Source organism: Cucurbita moschata, unplaced genomic scaffold, assembly GCF_002738365.1.
Source record: "Cucurbita moschata cultivar Rifu unplaced genomic scaffold, Cmos_1.0 Cmo_Scf00021, whole genome shotgun sequence".
In the NCBI taxonomy this organism is placed as follows: Eukaryota; Viridiplantae; Streptophyta; class Magnoliopsida; order Cucurbitales; family Cucurbitaceae; genus Cucurbita; species Cucurbita moschata.
In genome coordinates, this window is record NW_019268537.1 from 1,460,681 (window position 1) to 1,475,052 (window position 14,372).

Here is a 14,372-nt window from a genome sequence, read left to right on the forward strand (position 1 = left end):
TTTTTTTTTTTTTTTTTTTTTTTTTTTTTTTTTTTTTTTTTTTTTTTTTTTTTTTTTTTTTTTTGGTAGTTCCACTTCTCATTGGTACAATTTCTTGCCTTCTGGATGGTTCATTAACCATATTTGTTTGGTGGTGCTCTCTCTACTATAGATGAGTGGAGGTGATCTTGGTGTATCAGCTTTTCCGGAAGGTGAGGGCATTTTCACATGGAGAGGCACGATTGAGGGTGGGAAAGGAACTGCATATGAGGGTTTGTCTTACAAACTCTCTTTACATTTTCCCATGGACTATCCTTTCAAGCCACCCCTTGTTAAGTTCGAGACGTTGTGCTTCCATCCAAATGTCGATCAATATGGCAACATATGTCTCGACATTCTCCAGGTATCGGTTAATTATGCAGCGGCGTTTTTGCTTCTATGTTGAATGATTATTGCATATAGGAAGGGGGAACTACCCGTAATCTGAATTTAGGAAATCTTTTTGACGTTTTCCTTTGTTGTTCATTATTTAGTTGGATTTCCAAATCTCCTGATATCTGATGTAACTTCCTTTTTTCAATAGGACAAGTGGTCTTCGGCATACGATTGTAGAACCATTCTTTTGTCTATTCAAAGCCTCTTAGGAGGTTTGTTCGTTTCTTCCTGCAAATTTGACAATCTTCTAATCTTGATCCTCTCACCCTTATGAAGTTGTGTTTACTTGCAGAGCCCAACCCAGAGAGTCCTCTCAACAGCTATGCTGCTACTCTGTGGAATGACAATAACAAGGAAGGTTAGACTCAAGCCCCTATCTCCCAAAAACTCTTATTTTGTCTGATTACTTCTAATAATATAAGCTTTAACTTCTTCCTTTGATTCTCTTTTCATGATAAACATGGAGTAAGAATGGCATATATCTAAGCCGTTTACCAATTTTTTTGTTTTCTTCTCTAGATTACAGAAAGATGGTGTACAAACAGTATTTTTCTGGTGCAGCCTTAGACGGCTGATTTCAAAGCCTGAGTAGAGAACAAAAGATTGACACCATATTGTCTGTTGCCATACAATTACTGTAAAGCTCCGAGGTAAAAAGGTCTCAGACTTTATAACATAGAGAGAAAAATAGAGATTATAGATAGTGATATGAACTCTGCTGTATTGGGAGAATGAATTTCACGTAGAGCTAATTCCACTCTTTTGTAATTAATTGCTAGGTAATATTAATATTTTACAAAATATGAAGCATACTCTTATGCTATTTGATACTACAAGCCATATTCTCTTCAACTCGAAACGGTGATGGATCGAGAACTTTATGTTATCTTTTTTTTAAAAATTGTATTCATTTTCTCGTTTCTCATTTCTTGTTTTTTATTTCATTTGTTTTTCTCTTTCCTAGTGCGCGTGTATATATATATATATTAATTATTTTGTCTATTTTCTAATGTTTGCCTCATTTTCATTATCTATAATTCTAGTCGATTTGCATCGAGCATGAAGGATAAAAGAACGAAACAAAAACAATGGTAATATGATTTGGTTTTAAGTTAGGACAATAACTTAGATGGAAGTGTTGATCCCGAAAAAGAAGGTATATTTATGGGGAGCCAACTAGTGTGATTAGAATCCAACTCGAATGTAAAGAACTTTTCGAGATGGAACTTATAAACATGTATCTAATTATATTTGAGATGGAACTTCTTTTCGATCATTATTTTCGTTTGTTGGTTGCTTAGGGAGAATGTAAAGAACGAACAAGGAAAGTAAATGATGACAATAATTGAGGAATGTACAATTTGATGTTACTTTCTAGTGTATTTGTTAATTATTGACATTTGAGAACAAAATCCACATTTTTATAAACATTCAAGAACATAATCCATCGATCAAATGCCAAAGCTTCTAACAATAACCGCGAATACTATACATGTTATAAGCTCTCTATTTGATGCGTCGAAGTCTCCAAGTCTCTAATACATACAGCGCCTGGTGCACGAAAAGTCATCCTTAATATCCCTCAAATATGATGCAATCTTTTTTCTGGTTCGCATGTGCAAGTAGCTTGGTGCGAGCAGAGTTCTTACCATACATGCTTTACAAACGACATCATGCAGGTACTGCGTATCGCTTGGGAGCAAGTGATATGGGACCCAAATAGAGTTCAGACAAGGACACAACAGTCCGGTGACAAGCCATTGCAGAAGCTGTTGCCAAAATTATGATGGATGTCCAGAAGAACTTGAGCATTAAAACTGGTTTTTTGCCAGCTGATTTGAGCACCTTAGAGAAAAGCAATTTGATCCGCCGGTCATTCAAGAAGGAACCGTAATCAATTTGGCCTGTTGTTAACTGTGAACTACTCCGCCCTCCTCTCCTGTCGGATGGAATTCCTGTTTTAACCGTCGTACCAAGCTCGGTAGCTCGGTTGCCCTGTCCTAGTGTTCTAAGTGCCCATTGGTGTATTATATCAGCCACAATTGTGCAGAGTTGTTGACGGAAGAACTTTGCCTCTTTAGAAACCATTGCTTGGATCAGTGAAGCTCCATTCTGTTTCACCAAGATTCACATTATCAGACGGTTGGTCAAGAACATGATTATTTAACCAAGATAGGAAGAAAAGATTGATAGTTACACTTACTGCGGTCATTACAAGTCTTCTAAGCACTGCACCTTCTTTGGATACCAATAGCCTTGTAATTAAATTTACAACATCAAGGTCACTATTAGCTTTAACGGTTGAATATTCAATGGCTGCCTCATTATGTGGAGCTGCCATTCGTTGCAAACCTTTCCTGCAATTCAATACATAAAAAGGCTTTTGGATTCATAAATAAGTCCTTAGTAAGTTCAAATGATGAAGTTCATCATAATGACTGTATTCTTGAAGCAAGTTTCTGTCTTTGGATGTAAAACACTGCCCTATCTCCACCAAGTTTCTACATCTCTAGACTGTCATGGCTTATTCCAATGATCTTAGATAGGCTGTCAATTCGAGATAGCTTGGTGAATTACTAATTACCAATCAAAGCACCATAGTTCAAATCTTCCACTGCAATTGTTGAACTAAAAAACGGACAAGTTTTGTCAACCCAAACACCATTTCTTGGCTCGACTCCTTAATCCACATGTATAAACAAGTAGCTATGTATACATTGGAAAAATGTAACACTTCCCCCGTTAGATGACCGACTTATCAGAGAGCGTAGAAGAGCATTATGAATTCAAAAAACGGCGCAATGAAACAGAATATATCATACCTCATTGCACCTACTCGGAGAAAAAGAGCAATTCTTTGCCATTGAAATTCTTTCTTTTTGTTTAGGACCACCTACAAGGTAAAATGAATTGGTGAAAGTTGAAAGACTGCGCCATCTTCTGAGATTTTCTACAAAGAACAACTACAACTTCAATAGCCTATGCTGAATTGACGAATTGCACAATGAATAGTGGGAAGCAAATATAAATGATGCAACAGTGAGAAAAATTGGAATATTCGTACGAAAACGATAATACAAGAATTAAAACAGTATGAATAACGAAGTATATTAGATAATCCAACTCTACGGCTAATGCAATCCAATCACTATTATAACTTATCAAATATCATTATCATAAAAAAATCAACCGAGTTATAAGTCATAAGCCTGAGAGTTATTATTGAAGTTCTTAGAGCGTGGAATACCGAATGTAATATTTTCCGGGTAGGAATGGAATTCTCGGTAAGAAGTTTCTGAACTACATAAGGAAATGCAGCTTCAAATGTCTTGAAATCTTTATCTGCCGCTAGTGCCAGACCTGAGGATATGAAAAGAAGAATGAAATTTGCACATTAAAATGAAGAAGTCCGATGGTCATCATATAATTATGGGAAGATGGAAATGAGGATGCCTTCAAATGTTATCAATCGAGTAAAATGTACGAAGATGAAAACTTTTTTTCTTCACAACATGTGAGCGAGAGACTCATCGTCATAGTATCGGTATTTTCTAGCCTCCAGGCACGCTATATTATAATATTGAAGTTCCATTCATTAAGGGTGAAATGAACCCTTCTTGTTATAGCCTTGAGAAATTAAGCATAAACATGACCGGAAGTACTTTTATCTAAATGCAAAATCGATTCAAGAAATGGTATGTAATAGCTAACCTTCCAAGGAGGCAAGAGACCGTAGCATTAGCGTATAGTATGGAGGCATGCGGAACTGATACTTGAGGGCTATAGACCAGATTTTGCCAAGAACCTAAATGGAAGTAGTCACCAGGGTTCAGCCAGAAATAAATATGAAGCTAACGTTTGCTAAGCTCGAATGCACAAAATAAAGTGCATGGTTAACAATGATGACCTTATATCTGGGAGAAATAACATGATACTATAAGACATTGCAGTTATAAGATGAATAAGAGTAATACAATATATGCTTATTCAGAATTTACACTAGTTCACTTGCAGAAGAAAGTTATTTATAATAAAATCCAAGAACGTTTTTTTTTTTATATTTTGTTGATATCCGTACGTGTTTGGGTCAGTTTGTGCACACCTCGTCTAATCTCATGGAACAACTACATGACCCCTCTTTTGATTGCCAAGAAAACTCATACGATATTAAATCTTAGGTAGTTGGCCACCATGATACGAACTCAATTCATTTAAGCCCTCTATTTATCTCATGACCCTTATCAATCATCAGGCCAACCTATGATCATTAGATTCAAGAATGAAATCAAGCACATGCATTAACCGAGCGCTGAGAGATCAGTACCATTCATTTGATGACCTCTAAAACTTGCAAGCAATAGTTTTTCCTTCAATAGTGGTGCAATTACAATCAAAGTTTGCAATCCCTAATTATTACTTTTTTATACTCGTGAATATTCGAACTAGCTTGTGTGCACCTTGACTAATCTCAGAGGACATTCGCCTGACCCGACTACATAAGAACTAAGAGGGAATGGGTTTAAGCCATAGTGGCCACCTACCTAGGCCCGTGAAACTCATCACTACTTCGTAAGGGCGTTGAGACCATAGCATATTACACGAAAGCTAATTACCAAGGATATAAATCAAAATAACCATTGGCATTGAATAAAAAGCTATACTTGAACTTCTGGTTTCAAATTTCATTTGGTTAGTTCTACTCATCTCCTCCAAGAATTCAACATCAAGCTAAAACCATAACACTAACACACAATATTGCTGTCAAGCTAAAACCATAACACTAACACGCAATATTGCTGTCAAGATCTTATGACACGTTCCAAAGAATAACTAGCAAGTACTCACTCAATCTTACCTTACTGAACTTTACATCAGGAATTCCATCTTTAAATTCTAATTCTCCCAAGGCATATTCCAAATCCTGAAACATGATCAGTCACTGGTCAAATTACACGCAGAGGGCTGAGATTCTTATCTGGGAAAAGAAATTGGTTTTATCTTAACCAAACAGCAGTAATCATAATGAGTGGAGATGCAAATATGATACCAAGGTAACACGTCGTAAATTAGTCCCTGGCCTCACAACATCCATTTCAGCAAGAGCTTGAACAAGGTTAGCCCAATCCCCATTTACAATGTGAACAATCGACGCAAGCATTGCTAATTGATGCTTCTCCTCCATCCGACAAAGTAAACCGAAGTCTAGAAACCTGTCGGGATAAAATGTTAATGAATCTTCAATAGAAAACATTCTATACTTACGTTGTCAGGCATGAAAATTACCCTATTTGTCCTGAAGGTATGTAACGCAAGTTTCCGGGGTGTGGATCGGCATGAAGTAATCCAGTATCGAGAAGCTGGACTAATGTTGCCTCAACTCCTTTGTTAACCTAGAAGAAACAATGTATAATAACCTATTAATTAATTTTGCACCAGTAAAACCAAATAGTTTGTGCAATGCAAATTCAACACACCAGATCCAGAAGACGCCTTTTGGCGTCAACTTTTTGCCTCTCTGAATACGCTGAGCTTGTTTTCTCAGTAGATATAGTGAGTAAATCAGTTGGACTATCACCAGAAATCCACTCCATAGTCAAGACTCTCCTTCGGCTTAAATGTCTGAAAACTTTGGGCACATGTATAAATGAAAAATGGGAATGAGTTTCCTGCACAAGCAGTAAAAACCGTTTGATATAATGTTATTAGCATATCTGAGAGATGAACAACAGGGAAGGAAGTGCCTACCCAAAACTCTGTTGCATTGGTGGCCTCTAAATTATAATCCAATTCCCCAAGCAAACCTTTCCCTAGTTCATCAGCATACAATCGAAGGTCACTTTTTCTCTTTGCTATCTTTTGCAAGAATCCAAGCTGAAAAAATCATTTATATTAAAGCAAGTTATATAAATGTATATGAAGACAATTGTACACCATTGAAGGACAATATATACCCCAAGTCGAAGAATATAGACATCACGCACGACCACATGAAGCATATTAGGGCGTTGAACCTTCACAGCCACACTAATGCCATCGAGTGTTCTTCCACAATAGACCTATATGTTTAAAACGCTCAATGTTTAAGCAACCCCCATATTGAAATGTGAACAAGCATTTACAAGTGGAATTTTTTTTGCCAATACAAAGACACCTGACCAAAAGATGCTGCAGCCACAGGTTCTTCAGAGATGTCGCTGAAAAATGATTCTATTGGAGAACCTAATTCTTCCTGAATAATTTTCATAGCAATGGTCCTGGGAAAAGGAGGAATTTGATCATGTAGCTCAGACAAAGCCTGCAATTAGAATATAAAATACAAGACAAAAGAAACAAATAACAAACTAGTCATTACAGTTTACTTTGAATGAACAACAAGAAAATAAGTCAACAGAAGATCATGCACGAAAACACTAATGAATATCAAAATTCCAATAAATGTCATTCAGAAAATACTGAAAGGATGAAAAAACAAATCTAGATTCTGTGATATTCGATAAAAGTAATTTGATGAGATATAAGAAAGAATATTTTGTCTAACCTTTGAAATTTCACTACCAATGATATCTGGTCTTGTAGAAAGGGACTGACCAACTGCATTAGAGTGGCAACGTTAGCATACCAATTATTTTCGGTCTGGATAAAACGTTAACGTGGTTTGCAGGAACAAATGCCACGCTTCATGTGAAAATGGAACTTAGAAGATACTGACTTGGGGTTACAGACCTTTGATGAAAGTAGGGCCCAAGTTTAAGAGGGTTTCCTTGAGCACCGACCCAAATTTGGATTTTGATTCATCGTTTTCTCCATCTAAGCCTGGCCCCAGAAACTTTTGAACTCTAGACATTCGAATCCTTATTGCTGCAGTAGCAAAGGAGGAAAATACCTTCCAATAGAAAACATGGCAAATGCAATAAACATCTAGTTCATCCAATTTCAGGTATAATGGCTAATTCAGGATTGAACTAAAACCAAGCTCATTTTTTTCTAAGGAAACAGATTTTAGTTTTTCACCCGATTATTGAAATTGCTTAGGATATCTTTTTTTTTAGTTTAGCTTCTAGAATCTATTTCTTAGTTCAAGATCCCTCTTAACACATTTTGTCCTCAATTCCTGAACAGCTAAATGTAATTCACACAGAAACAAATGAAGCGAATAAACCAACACAGACATGATATACGTGAGATTAAAAAATACCTCTAGCAATCGAAGGCCCACGACATGAGGCCTGCAACCGAAATATTCAGCAACACTTTGTGGATCATAGACCTCAGGAAGTGGTTTTGTCCAAATTTTAGATAGAGAATAATAATAAACGGCATATGCTTCTAAGGCTTTAAGATCAGCCATGAACAAATCTACACCAGAGAGTTCTGCATACAGAATGGTATGTTCATATATAAGTAACAACGAACATTATTTACAATAAAAATGGGATATGGATGGTAAGCATGCTAGCATGTAGGAATGAAATGATCGACTCTCCTAGGATTGTTAAGTTAAGTTTGAGAAGCCCAAGTTATTTTTCCTGAGGTGTGGAGCTTGGTTTGCATTAAGTACCCAATAAGTCAATATTAATAGTTTACTTAAATGAAGATTATTTATTGTTTTTTTGCCTCTTTAGTTTAATTACTTATTTCATTCAACAAAATATGGACCAGTTCTCAAGTAAAATTACAACGTTTTAGATTGCTTATGCATGCTCTCCCCTCAACTTATGTGAGATTCCACATCGGTTGGAGAGGGGAACAAAGTATTCTTTATAAGGGTGTGGAAATCTCTCCCTAGTAGACGCGTTGTAAAAACTTTGAAGGGAGCCCAAAAGGGAAAGCCCAAAGAGGACAATATTTGCTAGCGGTGGGTTTGAGCCGTTACAAATGGTATCAGAGCCAGACACTGGGTGGAGTGCTAGCAAGAATGTTGAACCTCGAAGGGGTTGACACCGGGCGGTGTGCCAACCAGGACGTTGGGTCTCGAAGGGGGGTGGATTGTGAGATCGCACATCAATTGGAGAGGGGAACGAGTGCCAGCAAGGACGCTGGACCCCGAATGAGGATGGATTGTGAGATCCCATATCGGATGGAGAGGGGAACAAAGCATGCTTTATGAGGGTGTGGAAATCTCTCCTTAGCAGATACGTTTTAAAAACCTTAAAAGAAAGCCCAAAGAGAACAATCTGCTAGCAGTGGACTTCGGCCGTTACATCTTACCGAACTCCAACCCTAGTGTAGTTCACACCACTTAACCAAAGCCAACCTAGCTCCAAGCGCTGCTATTTTGTTAGTTGCATTTTCAAAGTGAACAAATAGTTGAACCTTTGTTGTGTAATTTTGAATTTTTCATACTTGCTTATTGTACCAAACGCTCAAAACATTTCTCCATTTTAAAATTCCATCTCTGTTGTGAGTCTTAATCAAACGCATATAGCATTAGACTTGTGCTTTGTTATGAATGTTTCTTTGTATCTTGTTTTCTTGTTTACTAATTGAACCCACCGGTGCAAATTTATCATAGGCTCCGTCCACAAAATCTTGCATAGCTACGTTTTTCAATTGAGAATGCCATTACGGATGAGGTCAGGCAAATGAAAATTACTCAATTATACGTTAATCGATCAATCAGCTGGTTCCCAAATGAACTAAGCATCATTTCATATCCCTAGAGATAATAACCAAATGCTTTCTCTAGGTAAAATTGAAAACATCGTCAATCTGAAGAACAGGGCACAGAAAGCAAAACCTGGATACGAAGGTTGCGGCGGAGAAGGAGTCGGAAGATTAACAGCTTGAGGATCCTCAATGTTGCGAAGCCATAAAAGATCGTCGACGGTCTTCGAAACCTGCGGAATTCGAAAAGCATCATTCGCCCACCGAATCCCTCTGTTCAATCCAACCTTTATAAACTCCACATCCTTGCGAACCACATCCCCGAAATGCCCCCAATTCGCCACAACTCGTGGCCTCCTCCTATTTAGCAACGCCGGATTTCTGGCCCGCCCCGAGGCTAATTCAGGCAGAGGTCGGCAAAACGATGAAGATGCCGCCATCGCCATTGCCGCCATTGACGACGGAGTAAGATGAGCCGGTAGCTAAAATCTTGTAAGCAGGAATTTCAATCGGGAATTCTGAGAGGTCTTTGGAAATGAATTGAAACGAAGAATGGCGGTTGAAAGTTGAAACGGAGTCTGAAGCATAGTGTAATCGTCTTCTGTGGCTGTGGTAGATTGTTGAGGAGCCGCGATCGCCTGTGTCCAGTTCTAGCGTACAACTTAGTCGTGGCTGGATTATTTCTAGATTTCACTCCCGATCTGATCTGATTTGACTTTTTTTTAGTTTGACCTAGAGATTCCACCCCACAAACTTTGGGTCCATAGTTGACCATTCTTTATCTCGTTAGCTTATCTTGAAGATTTATCTTATCTTTTGTAATCCACTATAATCACATAACAAAAAAAAAAAATATATATATATATATATATATATATATATATATATATATATATATATCTAAATAATTCTCGAACTATCGCAAATCTAAGATCATGTATGGAGGCTAACATCGGCCTAATATTGGATGGTCAAAGAAGTTGGTGACTTGATGATAAAGCAGCCGACGACCGAAACCCAAATGGATAATGGCTATATCGGCCTAATATTTAATGGTCAAAGAAGCTGGTGACTTGATGACAAAGGAGCCGACGACAGAAATCCCAATGGATAATGGCTAGATTTCTAAAATATTCCTCTTATTCCATGCATAGATATAAAATTTAATTTTATATTAAATTGAACAGTGAATTTAAGTTGATTTTTTATTTTTAAAAAATATCGAATAAGTCACGCAAAAAAAATTGAAAAATTACCAAAATTATATTAAAAAAAGAAAAAGAAAAGTTAAATATGTGTCCCTAAAATTAATTTATTAATATTATTTTTCGATTATAAGTTAAAAAGATATTGGGCCGGCATGTTTGTTAAGGCCCAATGGACCGAAATTGCATCTACCCACTGTGATTAATAAACATTTTATTAAAAAAAACAACTATTTTTTAGAACAAAAGAAACTATTAATAGCAATAATTATTATGTATGACTTTTTCAATACTTTATTTATTTATTTTTATTTTTTAAAATTTACCTCTCCAATAGGTTTTTTAAAAATTTAAGAAAAGTATATTCAGATAATTGTATTTATTAAAATATGAACCCATTAAAATTTATATGGTGAATTGAGAACTTAATAAGAATTGGTTTGTTTGAGATTTTTTTTTTGTTTTTGTTTTTGTTTTTTTTTTTTTGCAAATTTTAAAATCACTCATAAATATATTCTTAATTGTTTAAAATTAATTTTAATTAGGTAAAAATCACGTTTGAAAATGTAAAATCAAAATTTAAATTGATTTAAATAATTAAATAGTGGTTTTAAACTGTTAACCAATTTTAAAATAACTTTTAAACATATCCCAAGACTAGCTAGTGAAACAAATTCATGGAAGTTATTTTTTTTCAACCTTCAATTTTCCTTTTATTATTATTTATTTTATTTAAAAAATTGAGAACCATCAACTATTGATTTTTTATTTTTTTTTAATTCAACACTAATATTTACCATTCAAATTGGTAAATTTTCACATAATTTTTAACAAGAGGATAAAATGGAAACCTACGGGAAGAAATTCTCATGTTCCACCTATTTTTTATAATCCAACGTGAACATAGCTCAAATAAATAAAATTAACCACCAGACGTATGAAACTAAAAAAAGAAAAAGTGAAAGAGAGAAAACAATATAGATTTTTTCCATTTTCGACCATCAAAATTTTAATGACAAACTTACCGAATAGTGACTAAGGTAAATATTGTTGGAGAGAGAAAAAGAACGAAAGAAAGAGACTAGAGAGCGGAGGGTAGATGAGATGAGATAGGGTCAGGGTCAGGGCAGTGTCCTTGATGTGTTACATATATTTGACTATGCTTTGACTGTATAATATATGTTATTTATATATGTGTACATATATAAGTTTTGACATAAACTTATAATATATGATGTATATATATATATATATTGTGTAATATAGGTCTATTTATATACATATATTCCATTCTGTGAAGCTGACACTGGCACCCCAATTTGAATGCCACAAGACAACCCCACAAAAACACACTAACCACTAAAACCAAAACCAAAACACCATCCACTCTGCTGTGGTCCATCTCCATGAGGAGGATGAGAAAGATTCCCCAAAAATTTTGCACAAAACCATCCAATCAGGGTAAATTACAGATTTTTTTTTTAAATTATATAATTTTTTTTAATTATTGTCGGGCATATCGTTGTCAGCATCACAGTAGGATAGGGGAGATTTTTATAAGAAATGTTTTGGTCTGTGATCTCATAAGTTGAGTATCAATCAAGAGATTAGAAGTTTGAATTCTCTCACTGACACGACAGTGGATGAAAAGAAAAGGTAATTGCACTTTTTTCTTTTGGTATTCGTTCGACCATTATTCTATCTCTTTCGTTTTTTAGCGAGCAACAAAAACAAAAAGAGAGAAGAGATTAGATTCCGTCTTTGACCTCTCCTTTTCTTGAGTGTGTCGGGAGAGAAGATGAGAGAAATTCTCTTACTATACAAGAAATTATTGGCGAATTCATCCCAATATAATTAATAAATTTTCAGAAAAATTACAAAACCTACTTCACTAATAATTTCGATACGTGAAATTTCTCAAATTCAATTAAAAAGTTATTTCGAACAGATTTGAACCATATCGAACGAGAGATTTGTTTTGTTTTGTTTTTGGTATGAATATCTATTCAGCAGAGAAAGGCGTAAGTAATGATATCATGACCTCTCACTTTCACGTATAGCGTTCCCTTTTTCTGTGCGGGCTCAGCCCTGGGCAGACGTGTGCGCTTCGCCCTACCTCTCCTATCAGTATCATACCCACGCTTTGCTTACCCTTGCAGTCACTGGCATAACATATAACCAACTCATACTCATTGCTTCAAATCCCATTCCTTTAGTCACTTAATAATAATTTTATTTGAGAACTTTTGAATTTATTTTAAATTGAATAAATAAATTACTGCTCTCTCATTTTAATTTATACAACCCTCCAACTTTAAAGGTATAAATTATTATTTATTAATACTAAATTATTTATTTCAAACATGGTTAATAACGAACGGTTTATTTTTATATTATTATTATTAAAAAAAATTGAAAAAAATTATTTTTTAATTTTGGAAGTAAAAAACAGAAAATGTGTGGGCATCGGGTAAAATCCAATTATGCTTGAAAACATTAAGTAGACCAAAGAATAAGTTAATAAAATGACAAGAAAAAACAGGTTGTTAATGAGACAAATAAAAAACATTTTTATTTTATTTTATTTTTTCATTAAATAATTTAATTTATTATTATTTTTCTCTCTCCCTATCGGCAACCTGTTTCCATTGGACTCTACAGCCTGTGTGTCGGTTAACTTTATGTCCAAATTCGCAGAAATTTGTCTTCTCATCTCTTTTGTCTTAAAAAACATAACACATTACATTATCCCTTCATCCATTATTATTATTAATCTTTTAATTTTATTTCATTAAGCATTTCCACCTATTTTTCAATAAAATATAATATTAATAAGCTCCAGAATTTCTTAAAATAATAAAAATTTAAAGTTTTTCGTACAATCACAGAAATATTAGCTTAATCGATGGAGAGATATTAATATATTTTTTTTTTATAAATCTTATTTTAACGGAGGATATGAAATAACACGATCCTACAGTGGAATACCGTAACTAATACGCAATAATTATTTGTAATGTACTATTGACAAACTGTTCGGTAAAAAGAAAGAACGCTAATTTTTATTCTTTTTTATTTTTTTTGAAATAGATATAATTGTTCGAGTTGAAATGTCAGATAAGAAAATTTACTCCAACAAAGACAGTTACCGGATAAAACGGTGCATTAATTCAAACATGTGGGAGCCATCAAACTATAGATATAAATCATTATGAATTAATGATAGAGAAGCGTTTATATATAGATAGATATATCCTTTCATAAGTAACTACCTCGAACGGTAGCTGTAAGCATCTACGTCGTGAACGTAGTTTAATTTTAGTCTTTTAAAATGTTTAAATCCTTCGTTAAAATTTGAAACGGTAAAGTTTTCACGAGATTCATAGTGTTAAGTGACCATATGATACATGTAATAGGTAGGTTATTTTGGTCGATAATACATATTTTACGTCTGTTGAGATAAATTATATCATTAAAATAATAACAAGATACTGATTTAACATATATCTATTTGATAACTTCAGATAAGTTCAGGGTATAAAATAATTAAATTGTTCGGTGCGTAATCAAAATAATCATGTCACCTTATTATTATTCTATTGGCAATATCAACGACATAAACTAAAATCAAAATATAACCTAAAGTTTTATCGACACATACCCCCATTAGATATCATATGGTAAAGCACCGATGAACATCCCATGTCACCATTTCGTTGATAATATTAAATATAATAAAAACATATGTTTTTCATCGAGAGGTCAGAGATTTGAATTTCTTTCTAACACGATGAACTAAAAAAATTAAAACTCGACAAAGTCCTCAAACTCTCGGAGGCAACTCAATTCATTAAAGCACGATCAAATGCTAGAATCTCCACTCGGCTCCGCCCGTAAAAAATGAAATTTTTTACATTAAACCATAATGTAAGAGACTTATTAAAATGTAACACATATAATATAAGCGTGCGATGAGATGAGATGAACGGTGGCCGATGAACAGAAAAACACAGATTTTCTAATTTCTATGGCGTGTGTCAGTTCATAACAAAACTCTTTCATCTTTTTATCTCTCTACAAAAAAAAAAAAAAAAAAAAAAAAAAAAAAAAAAAAAAAAAAAAAAAAAAAAAAAAAAAAAAAAAAAAAAA

The 14,372-nt window shown here is 34.5% G+C and overlaps 2 protein-coding genes across 2 annotated transcripts in view; one reads left to right on the forward strand and one right to left on the reverse strand.

Moving 5' to 3' along the window:
• The window catches only part of LOC111458197 (probable ubiquitin-conjugating enzyme E2 C), a 2,889-nt gene extending 1,580 nt beyond the window's left edge, over positions 1–1,309 (forward strand). The window contains exons 3-6 of the mRNA XM_023100707.1: positions 152–382; positions 563–626; positions 707–772; positions 934–1,309. Coding sequence (XP_022956475.1) covers positions 152–382; positions 563–626; positions 707–772; positions 934–989 — 417 coding nt within the window. The 3' untranslated portion in view covers positions 990–1,309. The remainder of the gene's footprint in view (positions 1–151; positions 383–562; positions 627–706; positions 773–933) is intronic.
• A 472-nt stretch (positions 1,310–1,781) lies between these two features.
• On the reverse strand, positions 1,782–9,615 carry LOC111458633 (uncharacterized protein slr1919). The gene is made up of 16 exons (XM_023101395.1): positions 9,152–9,615; positions 7,610–7,785; positions 7,138–7,297; positions 6,953–7,005; positions 6,566–6,709; positions 6,366–6,470; positions 6,160–6,285; positions 5,889–6,080; positions 5,698–5,804; positions 5,462–5,624; positions 5,270–5,335; positions 4,126–4,219; positions 3,662–3,774; positions 3,237–3,307; positions 2,618–2,771; positions 1,782–2,526 (listed from the first exon to the last, which is right to left on the reverse strand). Exons 1-16 carry the CDS (start codon positions 9,471–9,473, stop codon positions 2,086–2,088), a joined length of 2,487 nt encoding a protein of 828 aa, XP_022957163.1. The 5' UTR covers positions 9,474–9,615; the 3' UTR covers positions 1,782–2,085.
• Positions 9,616–14,372: the final 4,757 nt, after the last annotated feature.